The 18,846-nt window shown below is 45.5% G+C and overlaps 1 protein-coding gene across 1 annotated transcript in view; it reads right to left on the bottom strand.

Annotated features, from left to right (window-relative positions):
- Window positions 1–18,105, bottom strand: part of LOC146353606 (chymotrypsin-like elastase family member 1) — a 41,122-nt gene extending 23,017 nt beyond the window's left edge. The window contains exons 1-6 of the mRNA XM_084829752.1: window positions 18,013–18,105; window positions 17,287–17,387; window positions 16,219–16,344; window positions 13,817–13,953; window positions 11,684–11,829; window positions 7,539–7,688 (exon numbers count right to left, since the gene is read on the bottom strand). Of these exons, the coding sequence (XP_084685878.1) occupies window positions 7,539–7,688; window positions 11,684–11,829; window positions 13,817–13,953; window positions 16,219–16,344; window positions 17,287–17,387; window positions 18,013–18,105 (753 nt within the window). The remainder of the gene's footprint in view (window positions 1–7,538; window positions 7,689–11,683; window positions 11,830–13,816; window positions 13,954–16,218; window positions 16,345–17,286; window positions 17,388–18,012) is intronic.
- Between the last annotated feature and the right edge of the window lie 741 nt (window positions 18,106–18,846).

Below are 18,846 nucleotides of genomic sequence, written 5' to 3'. Positions count from 1 at the left end.
TGGTGCTTAACTTAAAGCCCTACATGGCCCTGGGCCAAAGAATGTGTAGCACCACCTTCCCCTGCACCACCCTGCCAGCACCCAAGGCCACAATTTCGAGTGTCCCCACTTTATTAGGTTCACTGGGGGGAAGCTCTTGATCCTTTTAGTTGCCCTTTTCGTCACTTTTTCCAACTATACTTTATCATTTTTAGAAATTGTGACCATAAAAGTAAACAGTATTCCAACTAGTGTGGTCACATCCTTTATATGCATAAGGGCAGTACGGTACTGGCACTTCTTTCCAATTCCTCTTCTAATTTTTCTAACATGGAATTTGTCTTTTTCACAGCAGCTGCATACTGGGTCACAATTTTCATCGAGTTGTCCACAACAACCCCAAGATCTCTTTCTTGGTCAGTCACCATTAGCTCAGATCCCATCAGCTTATATGTGAACTTGGGATCTTTTGTCCCAACCTGTGGTCCTCCCACTGTTATTTGTCTATGACTCCCATAATCTCTGACCACTGACCATGCTGGTTGGGGCTGATGGGGCTTGGAGTTGGTGGACCACAGTAAATTCCAGTATTCAGGGAAGGGAGAGTGCAAGACAAAACTAACTAAAAAGAACATAAAGACAGAAAACTTATGAAGTTATCATGTATCAACATCACAGTTATCTTTTGTAATTGATTTCTTCACCTTGTACTCTCTACAATGCTCCATCACTTATAAAAGAAGAAAGAACAAAGCAGTCTAAGTCAAGTTTTATTTTTGCTAAGGGCCACAGACACCACAACATTTGACTAACAGAAAATGTGCAGTGTGTTCTGACCAGGCAATGACATTCACTTCTGATATAGTTTCTCCTTCAGTTTGAGGAAATTATCTGAAAAAAGGGTTTAAAAGCGGGGGGGGGGGGGGAGAGAGAGAAAAGGTTACTCTTATGAGAAAAAAATATTCCTTTAAAACAAGAAAGAGGAGCTCTAAAAATACCTAATTTTATTCTAGGCAAAAGTCATAGGTGAAGCTCATTGTAATGGAATGTCCGAGATGGGAAAGCTCCAGCTGAAGGGAATAGGTGAGGTTGCACCTCTTTGAATTATTTAGTTGCTATTAACTGTAGCTGTGTATTTTATATATTAATATACGTTCCCCCCCCCTCTCACATACAAAATCAGTTCTCAACTTTCTATCACAATCTAGTATAAGGAAAAGAATTGAGAATGAGGTGAAGGAGACAGTACCAGACATCCTTTTTGATAGCTGAAGTTACTATGATTAGGTTTACCTTCACCCAAAGGTATCCTGGACTCCCCGCCTTTGTTTGCTTGTTTACGTTTGTTTGTTACATTGACATCTGCCTTTCTTCCATGATGAAACTCACAGAGGCAGACATGGGTTCCCAGGTGGATCTCCCATCCAGGCACTGCCCTGCTGAGCTTCAACCAGGAGGCTGCATCTCACTCCTTCAGGCCATGCCCTGGGGCCATATACTTTACCCTCTCCCATACTGCTCAATGGTTGCCCTTCATGCCAAAAGGGCAAGCGAAGGGCTACACATTTGTGGCATGGCAACTGCCTGCAGTCCACTCCTGCCAGTGGGTGTCCAGGGCCCTATCGATGCAGAGACACTCTCCAACATGATTCCTTTTGAAACCACATCTTCATCCATCCCAAAATGTTCTTTGTGTGGCACACACAGCCAAATAAAGGCGCGTATAACCTCCCCGCTCCCGAACTTCTTTTGCATGGCAGCCTGCACAAGAATCCGCATTAGTTTGGGGAGATGTCGGTGGAGTCTCACTTCATCAACAATCTTCATTCTTCTTCTTTTAAATAAAGTCATTAACCTTATGAACAGGTCATATGTTACCTTCTCCCATACTGCTGAATGGTTGCCATTCATGCCTACAGGGACAAGCAAAGGGCTCCACTTTTGTGGCCAGGCCAGCACCTGCACTCCACTCCTGACAGTGGGTGTCCAGGGGCCTATTGACGTGGGGACACTTTCCTACACGATTCCATTTAAAACTTTGTTTTCATCCATTCCAATTTGTTCCTCCCGTGGTACACACAGCCAACTAAAGGAGTGTATACCCCACCAAAAAAAGAACCGCTTTCACATGGCAGCTTGAATGAGAATCCACATTAGCTCAGGCAGATGTGGGTGGAGTCTTGCTCCATCAACAATCTTCCTTCTTTTTTTATAAAGTCATTAACCTTATGTGCAGGTTATTATGTTATCCACCAGATAAGAGCAGATAAGAGCAAACAAAAGCCAAAGCAATTCCCAATTCACCACCCTTGTCTCCCCTCCCATGCTGACCAAATGCAATTGAAGACAGTGTGATTTACTTCTGAGTAGACACGTTTAGCAGGCAGTTTTCAGTTGTTCCTTGAGGCATACCTTTGCAGAAGTGGAGATTTTTAATGAAGAAAAGTCATGCCAAAGCAAAGTGCTGATTTTCTTAGACAGGAGTACAGCTCATTTAGGAAAAAACAAAACTTTCCCTCCTCTCAGCGCTGCTCCCCCCAGCCGGCACCAAAGCCAGTATCTCTAGTTGAGGTCACAGGCTCTCAAATCTTATGCACAGGTCCATCCCTCCAGATAAGCACAGATTTAAAACAAAAGGCAGAGCAGTTCCCAATTCAATGTGATTTACTTCCAAGTAGACATCCTTATCAGGCATTTTCCATTCATTCAGCTGAGCAGAGCCATGTGAGATGTGTGTGATGTTCACACATCTGCACGTGCGAGACAGAGAATGACAGGAAAAGCAATTCCCAACTCCCTACCCTTCTCTCCAGTGGAACGGAAGACAAGGTGATTTACTTCCAAGTAGAAAGCTTGATCCAGCATTTTCAGCTTGTTCCTTGAGGCAAGGAAATAATAAGGATGAAGGAGAGATCCAGGAAGGCTTTGGGGACAGGGGGTAGGGGTCTTTCAAAGTCAGTGGGAGGAGGAAGCAGCTTTGCACTCATGATTTAGTTCAGTGGGCAAAGCTGCTGCTGTTTTCCCGTGGAGGGGGGACCCAGTAGAGAAGGGTGACACCTCCCCTCCCTTCACTGAAGGGAACTTTCCACTCCTTCTCACAGCGCCACTCCCCCAGCCAGCGCTGAAGCCACCCCTCTTGCCTTGCCACAAGCTGAGGACACTTTGAATTTCACAATGCAGGGAAGCCGCCTTAAAGGGGACATCCATCACAAAACCACCTTGCAAACATGCCATTTTATGGCATGAAAACCTGGGATGGATGCAGATTGGGGGTTACAGCATGAGTCCTGCCTGTATGTGAGGCGCACTAGCACCAAAGAAAATCTCCCGTGTACATCCATCCCAGGAGATTCTACAGGGGTGCTTCAGGCCTCTCAGCACCAGGCAAACAGGGATGCGCTGCTCTCCCCAGTAGCTCTTGCATTATGTAAGCCCTCCTCACATACCCATAACTTGTTGTTGTTGTTTATTCCGTCAGTTGCTTCTGACTCTTCATGACTTCATGGACCAGCCCACGCCAGAGCTTCCTGTTGGCCGTCGCCACCCCCAGCTCCCCCAAGGTCGAGTCCGTCACCTCCAGAATATCATCCATCCATCTTGCCCTTGGTCGGCCCCTCTTCCTTTTGCCTTCCACTTCCCCTAGCATCAGCATCTTCTCCAGGGTATCCTGTCTTCTCATGATGTGGCCAAAGTACTTCAGTTTTGCCTTTAATATCATTCCCTCAAGTGAGCAGTCTGGCTTTATTTCCTGGAGTATGGACTGGCTTGATCTTCTTGCAGTCCAAGGCACGCTCAGAATTTTCCTCCAGCACCACAGTTCAAAAGCATCTGTCTTCCTTCGCTCAGCCTTCCATATGGTCCAGCTCTCACAGCCATAGGTTACTATGGGGAATACCATTGCTTTAACTAAGCGGACCTTTGTTGTCAGTGTGATGTCTCTGCTCTTCACTATTTTATCAAGATTTGTCATTGCTCTCCTCCCAAGAAGTAAACGTCTCCTGATTTCCTGGCTGCAGTCAGTGTCTGCAGTAATCTTTGCGCCTAGAAATACAAAGTCTGTCACTGTCTCCACATTTTCTCCCTCTATTTGCCAGTTATCAATCCAGCTGGTTGCCATAATCATGGTTTTTTGAGGTTTAGCTGCAACCCAGCTTTTGCACTTTCTTCTTTCACCTTTGTCATAAGGTTCCTCAGCTCCTCCTCACTTTCAGCCATCAAAGTGGTATCATTTGCATATCTGAGATTGTTCATGTTTCTTCCAGTGATTTTAACTCCAGCCTTGGATTTATCAAGTCCAGCACATTGCATGATGTGTTCTGCATACAGGTTGAATAGGTAGGGTGAGAGTATACATCCCTGCTGTACTCCTTTCCCAATCTTAAACCAGTCAGTTGTTCCATGGTCTGTTCTTACCATTGCTACTTGGTCATTATACAGATTCCTCAGGAGGCAGACAAGATGACTTGGTATCCCTATACCACAATTTGTTATGATCCACACAGTCAAAGGCTTTAGAATAGTCAATAAAATAGAAATAGATGTTTTTCTGAAACTCCCTGGCTTTCTCCATTATCCAGCAGATATTGGCAATTTGGTCTCTAGTTCCTCTGCCTTTTCGAAACCCAGCTTGTACATCTGGCAATTCTCGTTCCATGAATTGCTGGAGTCTACCTTGCAAGATCTTGAGCATTACCTTACTGGCATGTGAAATAAGTGCCACTGTTCGATAGTTTGAACATTCTTTAGTGTTTCCCTTTTTTGGTATGGGGATATAAGTTGATTTTTTCCAAGCTGATGGCCATTCTTGTGTTTTCCAAATTTGCTGGCATATGGCATGCATCACCTTGACAGCATCATCTTGCAAGATTTTAAACAGTTCAGCTGGGATACCATCGTCTCCTGCTGCCTTTATATTAGCAATGCTTCTTAAGGCCCATTCAACCTCACTCTTCAGGATGTCTGGCTCTAACTCACTGATCACACCATCAAATCTATCCCCGATATTATTATCCTTCCTATACAGATCTTCCATATATTCTTACCACCTTTTTTTTATCTCTTCTGCTTCTGTTAGGTCCTTGCCATCTTTGTTTTTGATCATACCCATTTTTGCCTGGAATTTACCTCCAATGTTTCTGATTTTCTGGAAGAGGTCTCTTGTCCTTCTTATTCTATTATCTTCTTCCACTTCCACTCATTGCTTGTTTAAAAATAATTCCTTATCTCTTCTGGCTAAACTCTGAAATTTTGCATTTAATTGTGCATATCTCCCCCTATCACTGTTGCCTTTTGCTTTCCTTCTTTCTTGGGCTGCTTCCAGTGTCTCAGCAGACAGCCATCTTGCCTTCTTGGTTTTCTTTTTCGTTGGGACGTTTTTTGTTGCCGCCTCCTGAACAATGTTGCAAACTTCTGTCCATAGTTCTTCCAGGACCCTATCTACTAAATCTAGTCTCTTAAATCTATTCTTCACCTCCACTGCATATTCATGAGGAATATTAGTGAGCTCATATCTAACTGATCTGTGGGTCTTCCCTATTTTCTTTAGCCTGATTCTAAATTGTGCAATAAGAAATTCATGATCTGAACTACAGTCAGCTCCAGGTCTTGTTTTCACCAACTGTATAGATGTCTGCCACCTTTGGCTTCGTAGTCAATCTGATTTCGGTGTCGACCATCTGGTGAAGTCCATGTATAAAGTCGTCTCTTAGGTTGTTGGAAGAGAGTGTTTGTTATGCACAGTGAGTTGTCTTGGCAAAATTCTATCAGCCTATGTCCCGCTTCATTTTGTTCTCCCAGACCATGCTTGCCTGTAATTCCAGGTGTCGTTTGACTACCCACCTTAGCATTCCAGTCTCCTGTAATGAAAATAACATCTCTTTTTGGTGTATTATCCAGTAGGTGCTGCAGATCCTCGTAGAACTGATCTACTTCTGCTTCTTCAGCATCTGTGGTTGGGGCATATAGTTGGATCACTGTGATGCTAAATGGCTTACCCTGAATTCGAATTGAGATCATTCTGTCATTTTTTGGATTGTATCCAAGCACTGCTTTAGCCACTTTATTATTAATTATGAAGGCTACGCCATTTCTTCTGTGGTCCTCTTGTCCACAGTAGTAGATCTGGTGCTCATCTGATGTGAAGTGGCCCATTCCAGTCCATTTCAGTTCACTGACACCCAGAATGTCTATATTTAATCTTGACATCTCCCCAATAACCACATCCAATTTGCCCTGGCTTATAGATCTTACATTCCAGGTTCCTATGGTGTGTTGATCTTTAGAACATCGGATTCATTGTTCACCACCAGCACCATTGGCCACTAGCTGTCCTTTCAGCTTTGAGCTAGCTGCGTCATCACATCTGGTGCTAGTTGAACTTATCCTCTGTTCCTCCCCAGTAGCATTTTGACCATCTTCCGTCTTGGGAGTCCCATCTTCTGATAGTATACCAACATATCTCTGGTTGTACTGATCCATTAAGTTTTCACAGCAAGAATACTGGGTTAGGTTGCTGTTACCTTCCCCAGGGATCGTATTTAGACTGACCTCTCTGCTATGACTTTCCAGTCTTGGGTGTCCCTTCACGGTTTAGCTCATGGTATCATTGAGGTGCTCAAGTTCCAGCACCATGACAAGGTAATGATCTCCTTTGCTGGAGATACCCATAACTACCCATAATTATATTTAGAATTTTGATAGAAGCTTACAAGTTTGACTTATTTATTGTGCTGAGGGGCATATCTACACACGAACTGGTTTAGTAGTCATATTTTCTTCTCCAATGGGAACACTAAAATTGTAGCTCTTCAAGGGAGGGCATTTATGGGGGGGTATGGGGGGTCAACAGAGAGTTTCCCAAGGGTCAGATGGGCCAATTTAGCAAACATTCACTAATCCACCTGGGATTGTGCCAATCCTGCAACACATAGAGGACAGGTGGATTGGTGTGGGTAGCACAGCCTCAAAGAGCATCTCTTCTGTAACCTTTATACAGGAGTTTATAATTTAGAGACATTCTCTTATTTGGGATACTAGTCAAGCCTTTCTTAGAAACTCATCATTTGTGCCCAAGGCCTAGGGTCACATGGGGTGTGGGAGCACAAGAAGGTCTGGGAGTGCTGCTGTGCAAAGCGTTGACTGACTGCAGATTAAAGTTATGTTTTATGCCCATCCCCATTCTGTAGCTTATATTCATGGATCCAATATCATTACAAACCCCTTCCCACATAGCTCTTTTTGATGGCACTTTCTTCCCTCATTTCTGGGAAAATGCTGCATGGAAAGACACCACCCAGATGAATTTTCAGCACAACATACTCACTCAGTACCTTCATAAAACTAGTGATGTGGGGGAAAAAACCATAGGAACTGCTATGAGCCCTATTATTAGTTGGAAGGGAGGATATAAGTGCAATGAGAGGGGAGAAAGGGTAAACTGGGCTAAGTGTGTAGTTCAGATACATTATGTGACAAAGCAAAGCCAAACACCAGCTCCTCTGTGTCTGGTCCCCTCCTTTGTGGAGTTCCCACCCCCTCCTCGGAAGTATACATAAGCTTACTTTATAGATCCATAAAATATAGGCAGAGACATTTGTGAACACCGTGGGTTTCCGAAGTGCAGTGCAGTCAGTAGTGAGACCAAAGCTAGTGACCCCATGGACATAGAATTTGCCCTTCACCAGGCAATACAACGGCCCTCCAGAGTCACCCTGGAATACAAAGTGGAGATGGAAAACATGCATCACCAATTAGAAATAAGCGAACAAGCACACAACTGTAAATAGATCATGTAATAATAATATAATTTTATAACAATATGAACACACAATGAACGTAGTGCATATTAGTGGCCTATTTAAAATAGATTGTTGTTGGAAAAATATAATTATACATATGAAAACAATATGAATACAATTGTACATATATTGGAAGATAACAGAAGCATCTGTATCACAGGCATATACATATAAATATTATAATTAGTTCAAGGATCTCAAAGTCCATCCAAAAAGCCTTACAGGAATCCGGTGTAATCCTGTTTCGCATATGAGTAAAAGTCTTACAAAAGTAAGACTTTTTGGATGGACTTTGAGATCCTTGAATTAATTATAATATTGATATGTATATGCCTGTGATACAGATGCTTCTGTTATCTTCCAATATATGAACAATTGTATTCATATTGTTTTCATATGTATAATTATATTTTTCCAACAACAATCTGTTTTAAATGGACCACTAACACCCACTACATTCATTGAGTGTTCATATTGTTATAACATTGTATTATTACTTGACCTATTTACAGTTGTGTGCTTGTTCACTATTTCTAGTTGGTTTTTGCAACTGTGACCCTAGTTTTTTGTACTTAAACATGCATCACCAGCATTTCTGATGTATCGTTTTTTCTTTGATTTTTTCTGGAAAGAATGAAATCTCTACTTAAGCAAATGTGTCGCTTCTGTTCCCTCCAAGGGGAAGCTGCCCTGAGTGTCAGTTCTACTCTCCCAATGAAGACCTGCTTTGTTAAAAAAAAAAAAAAATGCCACTCAGGGAATGGGCTGCGGTGGCTCTTGTGAATCTAAACCCAATCCACTGAAAAATCACAAAGTTCTCAAGGAGGGGAACAGTTCACCAAATTCCAGATGAAACTGGAACAGAATTTTCAAATGAGTTGGATTACTTTAAAACGTTAGACTGGAAGGATGCCAACTCAGCAATATTTGAACATCTACTCCATATCTTCTATACAGTCAGGGCCAGGAATATTGGAACAAGGATAACTGTTTTGGCAGTTGGCCTCTGTACACCACTATATTGAAGTTGAAAGGAAACACACCCAGATGGGAGTGAAGTCAAGGCTTTCATCTGTAATTCAAGGGGGTTGACAAAAATGGGGCACTAACCATTCAGGAAGTACAGCCAGTGCATACACACACACCCATCGTTGGTGGCTCATAAGTAATGGAACAACCCAACATCATTTCAAACTTAAGGATCACCTTTAATACCTGGATGAAAATCCTTTGCAGTCAATGACTGCCTGAAGTCTGAAACCCATGGACATGACCAAATGCTGAGTTTCCTCCCTCGAGATGCTTTGCCAGGCCTTTCCTGCAGCTGCCTTCAGCTGCTGCTTGTTTGTGGGTCTTTCTGCCTTCAGTCTTGTCTTCAGTAAGTAGGGATGTCAGAGAATTCTGCCACAGATCTCAGTGAGGCCGAATGCCAGTGCATTCAGGCCCTCGAAATCCATGGTGGAATGAAGCCACCCGCCCCACCACCCTGCGAAAGGCGTGCAAAATGGAGCACATAGCTGGTGCTGTTCGCGCTGCTTTGCGAATGGCGGCCGCATCTGCAGCTGCCATTCGCTTCCCAATTTTTGCCGTGATAGGCTACGTAAATACTTACGTAGCCTATCATGGCTAACGCAGGGATGCCATTTGCGTCCCTCCAGAGGCCGATAGGCTACATAAATAATTACGTAGCCTATCACGGCAAAAAAAGGGAATGCAAATGGCAGCTGCCATAGCCGCCGCCATTTGCGCCCCTATTTTTTTGCCGTGATAGGCTATGTAAATATTTACGTAGCCTATCATGGCAAAAAAACAGGAACAGAAATGGCGGCCACCGTAGCCGCCGGCATTTGTGTCCACAGGCTCCGCATGCCTGTGAATGTACCCGGCCGGCAGCTCCACAGAGTTGCCATGGAGTGGAGCTGGCCGGGTTAGGATTTCGGGGGGAGGTGCGGAGCGCCTCCCCCCCACTGCGAATCACCCCCTTCGAAAAGGTGAGTTTCGCACATCCCTATCAGTAAGTGAAAAGCATGCTCTATTGGGTTGAGATCAGGTGACTGACTTGGCCACTGAAGAACATCCCACTTCTTTGCCTTCAGAAACTCTTGGGTAGCTTTTGCTGTATGTTTTGGGTCATTATCCATCTGCAATATGAAGCAGCATCCTATCAGTTTGGCAGCATTCGGCTGAAGCTGAGCAAAAAGTATACCCTATACACTTCAGAATTCATCCTGCTGCTTGCTTTTATCAGCAGTCAGGTCATCAATAAACACCAGTAACCTGGCTCCATTGGCAGCCATGCATGCCCATGCCATAACACTGCCTCCACCATGTTTGACAGATGATGTGATATGCTTTGGATCATGAGCTGTTCCTTTCCTTCTCCACACTTTTCTCTTCCCATCATTCTGGTACAAGTTACTCTTGGTTTCATCAGTCCAAAGAATCTTATTCCAGAAGTGGGCAGGCTTTTTTAGGTGTTTGCTGGCAAAGGCTAATCTGGCCTTTTTGTTCTTGAGTGTTACCAGTGGTTTGCACCTTGTTGTGAAGCCTCTGTATTTACATTCATAAAGCCGTCTCTTGACTGTAGATGTTGACAATGACATGCCTACCTCCGCAAGAGCGTTCTTGACCTGGCTAGATGTTGTGAAAGGGTTCTTCTTCACCATGAGCAGAATTCTGCAGTCATCCACTTTAGTTGTCTTCCGTGGTCTTCCAGGCCTTTTGCTGTTGCTGAGCTTGCCAGTTAATTCCTTCCTTTTCAGTTGTATTGGCCACTCCCACTGTTTTTGCTATCTCTCTGATGGGTTTATTTTGTTTCCTCAGCCTAATGATGGCCTCCTTCTCTCACATGGACAGCTCTTTGGGCCTCATGTTTAGAGTTCCAGTGAACAGCTACCAAATGCAAATGTTACACTCAGAACCACCTCCAGGCCTTTTATCTGCTTGATTGGTCATGGGGTACCCAGGAAACAGGCCACACCTGGCCATGCAGCTGCTTGTCAGCCATTCTTTCCATTACTTATGAGCCACCAACGATGGGTGTGTGTATGCCACTGGCTGTACTTCCTGAATGGTTAGTGCCCCACTTTTGTCAAATCCCTTGAATTACAGCTGAAAGTCCTGACTTCGCTCCCATCTGGGTGTGTTTCCTTTCAACTTCAATGTGGTGGTGTACAGAGGCCAACTGCCAAAACGGTTATCCTTGTTCCAATATTTCTGGTCCTGACTGTAGATCCATATTATCATGGAGATCACAATATTGTGATTAATATTAGCATCAACTCCAGGACATACGGGCAAGCAAAAGTGTGTTCTTGGTGGCTTCTTCTCATTTAAGGAAGGTGAACTCACAGAACAGCATTCCATCTGTATGTTTTTGTTTAGGACAAGGGTGCAGAACCACTTTCAGCCCAAGGACTGAATTCCATGTTGAAGAAACTCTGAGGGCCATATTCCAGTGGTGGTTGTGGCTGAAGGAAAAAAGGGGCAAAGCCAGAATGCCAGCATGTTTTCTCTTGGAGCTGTTCCTGCCACTCACTAGCCTTGGGAGTAGCATTTCAAGCTTTCAGGATGGGGACAGACAGCACAAAGGTCAGGAAACCACCAAGTGATAGGTGGTTGAGGGTAAGTGGGTGGGGCATCCTGGGGACTCCTAGAGGGCCAATCTGGGATTCCTTTTTTGATGATTTCTAATTTATTACATTTCTATACTGCCAAATAGCTGAAGTTCTCTGGGCATTTCAACAGCAGCAGAACACACAGCACTGGACACAATTCAGATTATACCATGAAAATCTCTCTGAGAGGCTTCACTTACAAATTCTGGGGAGACTCCTCCCCCTCTAAACTAGCTTCCACTCTAAAAGCACTTGTGCTTTGCATGGTATGTTTTTCTAGCATGGGATTACCTTACATCCTGCACGTGTCCCATCGCCTCCTGCACACATCATGGTTTTCTTCACTCTTGAGCCCCAGTAGGGTAGGCTGGAGCAGATCTCGTAATCCACCACAGTGAGTTGAGCTTCTTGAAGGACTGTTGCCATGTGCCCATTATCTGTGCAAAAATATGCCAAAGACTAGGATTAAGTTTGCACAAGAAAGTAGCAACAGAATTGCGACACCGCCCTGGGTAGCCTGTCTACCATAACTTTTTAGGTACCAGGACCATCATGGGGCAAAGCAAGATGGCAGTCCTATATTGGCATGGAAATAGGGATGTACGAAACCCTTACCTTGTTTTGGTGGTGGCGTCCGCTGGAGGGGGGGAGGTGCTCTCTCCCCCCAGAATCCTCAACGGCCGGCTCTGCTCTGCGGCAGCTCTGTGGAGCAGCCGGCCAGGCCAGGGCCGTCCACAGCTGGATTTCCGGCCGCAGTGGCTGCTGGGTAGGGATGTATGGAAGGCACTTACCTTTCGCAGATTATGTTGATGGTGGGGGGAGGCGCTCCATCCCTCCCCCTGGAATCCTGGACAGGGGGGGAGGCGCTCCATTCCTCCCCGCCCCCAGAATCCTGGCCGGCCTGCTGTGCTCCGCAGCGATTCTGCGGAGCTGCTGGCCGGCTCCGCCAGCAGCCAGACATCCGGCCGCTGGCTAGCAGGGACGCAAATGGCGGTGGCCGTAGCCGCCGCCGTTTGTGTCCCTGCAGTCAGCCATGATAGGCTACGTAAATGTTTATGTAGCCTATCACGGCTGACTTAAAAAAAAAAAAAAAACAACGCTCGTACGCAAATGGCGGCGGCCACGGCCACCGCCATTTACGTTCCTTCTTTTGGCATGTCTTAGTCTACGTCAAGATTTACGTAGACTAAGACAGCGAAAATAAGGGGAACGCAAATAGCATAGCGTACGTGCGTTGTTTGTTTGTTTTTTTAAGTCAGCCGTGATAGGCTATGTAAACATTTACGTAGCCTATCACGGGTTTTTTTTTAAACTTAGCCATGATAGGCTACGTAAAACTTTACGTAGCCTATCACTTTTTTTTTTTAACTGGAAATGGCGGTGGTGGCAGCAGGTCGGAAGACCGGCCGCCGCAGCCGCCGCCGCCGCCGAACCACCTCCAGAGCCGCCGCCGGAGCCGCTGCCGCCAGGAAGATCCGCCCCAGGTAAGTCTCGTCCCGGGGGGGCAGGGGGGCAGACCATTCCGCCACCGATTTTGGGGGGCCAAATGCACTGGCATTCAGCCTCCCCGAGATCCATGGTGGAATTCTCTGACATCCCTACTGCTGGGTTAAAAAAAAAAAAGGTGTACGCAAATGGCGGCGGCTATGGCCGCCGCCATTTGCGTTCTTTATTTTTTGCTGTCTTAGTCTATGTAAATATTGACGTAGACTAAGATGGCAAAAAATAAGGAACGCAAATTGTGGCAGCCAAAGCTGCCGCCATTTGTGTACGCATTTGTTTGGGGTTTTTTAACCAGGACATGATAGGCTACGTAAGTCTTTACGTAGCCTATCATGTCTCTGTAAAAAGAAAAAAAACCAAACGACCAGAGTGCAAATGGTGGCAGTGGCAGCCGGTTGGAAGACCAGCCGCCGAAGCCACCACCGGAGCCACCGCTGCCTGGAACATCTGCCCCAGTTAAGTCTCGTCCCGGGGGGGATCCGCGGGGGGGCTGGGGGCAGGCCGTTCCACCACGGATTTCGGGGGGCCAAATGCACTGGCATTCAGCCTCACCGAGATCTGTGGCAGAATTCTCTGACATCCCTACATGGAAAGCACCAATTGTTTGGATGAGGCCCATGGCATGCAGTGCCTTGGGCTATGTTAGAATTCACCAGATTCCATCCCCTCCAGTTGCCAATGTTCAGCCAATTCTCATGACATTTATCTACTATACAACAGCTATGATATTCATCATCATCCTTTATAAACAGTCTCATGTGCTAAAAAGCCACCAAGCTTTGCATCATGCATCTGATGCATCAGGCTTGGAAGGTGGGACGAATGAGATCAAAACTGTGACCATCTACAGCTGGAGCTAAGTCAGCCAGGGAGGCAGCCTTGATACCTGCACACTGCGGGAGTGACAATAACCCCACTCACTTTCGGTCATGCCCCAGCCAGTGATAAAACACCGATGTTTCTTGGTCAGAATCTGACCAGATGGTGGCAACTCAGCAGGCTGCACATATTTGTTCAGGTTTGCACTTTGAGAGAGACGGAGCAAGGCAATATCATACCTGTGAAGGAACAGAGACGCAATGGGGAGAGGGACGAGGAAAGAAGAAAAAGAATCCATTGAGCTTTCCAACAGTGCCCAAGCCAGAATTGTTGTCATTGGTTCTGAAATACGATATACTGTACCTCACTCTTCTTCAGATGAAATAGAGGTGACTAACCAGAATTCCAAATATTATAAAGATCCAGGCCTTTTTCTAACAGAAAGCTAAAGGCAGCCATTTTGTTATTACCTCTAAGACCTGTACAAGTCCCCCCCCCCCAGTTACTCTGTTCAGCGTTTCAGACTCCTGTGTGCACAATTTAGTCACCGGAGCAAATATTGCGCTAAGGCTGGAGTGAGATGTTCTGGGAGGCAGGCAGTTGTCCCATCTCTCTTCCTTCTTTCTCCCCAGGCAACATGTGGTAAGGAAAATAGAAGCACGATGAGGCATCAGCGTGCTCTGAATTCCCACCAAAACCACCTGTGGCAGCCACCAAAGTGCAGCAGAGATGGGGAAACTTGGTAAAGTCACGTTATGCATTTTGTAAATTTTAGTGGGGAAGGACAAGGAGACACAGGGCTGCTGTTTTTGGTGGCAGGGATGCATTGCTTGTGCAGTTTGTAGTTTGGCCTCTTTTGCCACATGTAAGTGCTTTCCCTGTAGGACGGAGTAATAAAGTGGCCCTTGGAATCTCTTCTCTGACATGCTTCCTGTAATTGCTGTGCTAATCAACAAAAGCACTGAAAAGGGAACAACTTTAAGATTTTTAAACCAAAAATAAAAACAATAAGAACAGATGACAGTAATGCAGAAGATAATTTCTGCATATTTTGTGAGACAAAGAATACAATATTTAACTAATTCAGGTGATTGTCTGGGATACAAAGGATGGTACAATTTGTTCACTGAACACCCAAAAGACCATGAGAGCATGGAAAACTGCCTCATACTGAGATAGTCTACTAGTCTAGCTTGCACACTATTCCAGTAGACAGCAGAGTTCATAACCTGGGGTCTTTCCAATCATATCACCTGAGAAACTGTTAACTGAAGATCTCTGGGACTGAACACTGGACTTTCTACCTCAGAGGCATGTGCTCTAATACTGACCTATCCTCCTCACCCCATTTTGGGCTTGTACTTCTTGAACAGCCATCTGTCTCCTATGAACCTCACCCTGTCATCCAGGAGTCCTGTGAGTAAGACACAGCTGGGACAGAGATCCTTGGCCTCCTTTACACCAGGGGCTCCAGGCTCCCCAGAGAGGGGGAGATTTAAGAGGGGAAGATTTGCAGCTCCCCAAAGCCTTCTTGCCAGCACAGGCAGCATGGAAGCTCAGTAAGAGGGAACAGAGTGCTAGGCTTCAGGCCAAAGGGAACCTTCCCCTTTTAAGGTTCCCCTCCCTTCAGAAACAGCTGGGAAAGAACAGCCTGGCCCAAAGGCATTATAGGTGTACACTTCAGAAGTTATACAATGACAGGGCAGTGGTCTGAACCTCCCCCCACCCCACTCAAAGTTGCACTACCTGCTGGGCCCACCCTGAGATCAGCATATTAAGCACAGGCTCTTGTAAAGCGGAATCCATATGTGTCTTGCTACATGTGCGGAGGCTTCCCCTTTTCAGACATCTGTGCTGAACAGGTGCATGTTACGTGTGGGAAATTTTATCCTTCTTGGGCCACATTCTTCTAATCTTCTGAATGGGGCTTTTGTCAGGGCAAGTGGTCTGCTTGGGGCTAAGATCCTCCAACTCCAGCTTGACCCTACCTGCTACCTGATCACAGGTGCTTTCAGATGAAAGCCTCCCAGCGCTACCAATCAGATGGCAGGTATTCCATCTTTTTCTCCTTAATTGATGGTTTTGTGGTAAGAACAAACAAGGGAAAAGCAGTGGGAAAACACAGGAGGGTTATGAACAGAAGATGTTGTTACCTCCTCCCCACCTGACCCTAACGTTCTGTGAATGAGGCAGGGCATGGCACTATCCAAGCCTTGTCTGGAAGCACCCTAAGCCACCATCAGAGATCCATCTTTCCCAGTAGGGTCTGGCTCAGGGCCAGACCAAGACACTGCCCACAGCACCTGGCAAGCTAGTTGTGGAACCAAGCAGACTTTCAAAAGTGGTTGGGACTTGGCCTTGTGGTTTACTGTTCAAAGTTGGAAATCTCACTGCTGCTGGCCAAACCCTACCTAAAGTAGCTCTTTGGATCTCAGACATACTGGAACCTTGTTTGAATGGTACAGGTTTATGCAATTGGGAATTGTTTTCAGAACCACACTTACTCTCTAGCATTACCGTTCCTTATCCAGTTTTGATGCAAAAAGATCGGCCCTGCACTTATGACCTGCTCTGTGCCTTCATGCTGCTCAACATTGTGGTCACCAAGAACCACACGAAATGTTGTGTTACTGTAAATAAGAGGGCAGGAAAATGGAACTGAGTTACGTTGCTAAAGTGGACTCTTTCCACAAGCCTTGACGGATTCACATATAACTAACCTCCCACATTGAACAGAAGATACAAACTACTCAGGAAAAAATAAGAGCTTCATTGTCAGGTAGTAAGGCAGCCATCCCCCAACTTCTTTGGGGTCTGCCAGACAATGGGTATCTTCTGACAAGAGTTTTTAAATGGCAAAAGATTCATTTAATTTTGGAGAGCAGCCAATTAAGGAGTTTGTATGGAAGTAAAGTGTTGTACTTATGAACATGAGAACCATTAAGGGGGAAGATTTACAGCCCATCTTCTTCTCAGACAGATTCAGAGCATAGTCACTTTAATATTTTGCACTGGAAAGTGAAGGTCTTCATTAAGATAGCTTGAGCTTAGTACTCAGAATCAAATCAATCTATCGCACAACCGAAAGTTTGACTATTTGACATGTGTTCTCCACTTTTCATAGAATTTAGGCTTCCTACCCCACCCTCCTATGGAGTAGTATCTGGCAAGAGGAGAAGTATGGGTGGGGGATGGATCAACAGAGAGAGAAGTGACTGGAGGCAGCAATGGAGAGGCAAATACTTGATGCAGGACAGAGAAGCTCCACCTTCCTCCGATGGTGGAACTTTCTGCAGAGCCTTCTGCAGGTTTCCAGGCAACTACAAAATCATGAGGTCTAGAAACCTCCAAATAAAACTTAGAGATGAAAAGAATTAGGATTCTCAGTTATTCAGTTATTTGGTATTCAGTTATTTCTACATGGTACAACATGATTCGCAGTGGGCGATTTCTTACATGAGCAAGTTTCGCCTTAGTCTATACAACCAGATAAGACATAGCCAATGGAGTGATTTTATGGAATCCTGAAGATATAGCTCACTGAAGATATCCTGAAGATAGTTCACTGTTACCTCTCTACACAATGAGCTGCTGTCATCACCCAGTTTGGGTGCACCAATGTCCCGCCACAGTCATGGTGCCATTTGCCTTCCTTGATGATCTGGATGGAAACCTAGACGGGGAGTTAAGAAAGAGGGTTGCATTTCTTGTCACCAAAGAGTACTAAAGGTGGCCAGATTTATTTCAGCAGGCAGTACTGGTTCCAGGTTTCTGAGGGCCGCTGGGCAAGATCCCCTCAATGAGACCTTTCCATCAGTGAGCTCTACTTTCTCACCACCATTGTCACCAGCTCCTTTTGCTCCCCATCCTCTTTCTCTTCCTTGCTACCACTTCCTTGCTTGACAAGCAGGGAGCCAGTGAGCAAACAGGCAGTGGCACCTTCTGCTTCTCCTCATAAACACCACCCATTCACTGGGCCAGATGAAGAACCAGGTGAACAAGTAGGATGCGATGGTGAAGTGGAGGAGCAAGTCCAGCGGGGTCTTGTCAGTGGGCCCTGGTTGGGTTGTGGAGCCCACCCCAGCATGGTGGGATCCACACTAGCCCTGGTGTGGATCTCACCCAATCCAACCGTGCCTACTTTTGACACCAGCCCTAGGAGCAGGGGTTGAGGGCTTTCTGTTGAAGAAGCCAACTCCAGGGGACTATTCAGTAAAGGACACAATGATCTGAGAAGTAGCTATGGTGTGGAGGGGGGAGTTGTGGAGGGGGGGAGAGTATATTGGCATTGTATTTACCTGTGACGGCCAAGAATGCTTCTTTGCATCATGGCCCCCGATGACACGTCCACGTGTTTCAATGGCTACGGAAAGAATCCAAGAGTCCGTCATATTCTACCACATCCTACGTGCATTGCTGGAAGGAAATTTATGCTAGGGGCCATATAACATTTTTGGGTGTGGATACCATCGGCTTGCATTACATTGCTTTCAGTGGGATATGGTCATATTCAACCATCTGTTGGCTGCTTTCTAGAAACCCCTTTTCCATAAGTTGTTACTACACAGGCAAGCAAGTTGAGGGAAGGAAAATACACATTGACCAACAATGTAATCTTGTCTGGATAAGTACTGTAAGGCTAAATGGGGAGATCCCTTTGTTCCAGTTCTAACAGACAGTGAGAATCTGTTTCTGGACTGCTTATGACTGCAGATGGGGGCTCACACAAGGACGCTCCTCCATGCATGTCTGTATGTGTGTGGTGAGGGAGAGAGTGGTGTAAAGTGGCACAACAGCAAAACATCAAGGAAGCTCTGGATCCAGTATGGATGCAGTCAGTCGTAAGGTGAAATATATAAGAAAGACAGATAAGCTGTCAGCAGAGTAATTCCAAAATATATTTAGAGTTCAAAGTTTAAGCTTCTGCCCTCAGCAGCAGCTCAGACAGACAATTCACATAGAAAAAAAAAGCCCTAATCATGTGTACAAAAATGCATGTGGGCATCAAATCTAGTGGGGGCATTGGACCCCCACTTCCTGCCAACATGATTCAACCACTGACCTTGAGCAAGAAGATCTGTAGTGACAAGAGTGTTGGACTGGGAGCTGGGAGATCCAAGTTCTAGTCCCCA

This window comes from Heloderma suspectum, chromosome 2 (genome assembly GCF_057233095.1).
Source record: "Heloderma suspectum isolate Gila_16-S chromosome 2, 16-S_ref, whole genome shotgun sequence".
Taxonomy (NCBI): domain Eukaryota; kingdom Metazoa; phylum Chordata; class Lepidosauria; order Squamata; family Helodermatidae; genus Heloderma; species Heloderma suspectum.
Note: the sequence above shows the minus strand (reverse complement) of the source record. Positions and strands in the feature narration are given on the sequence as shown.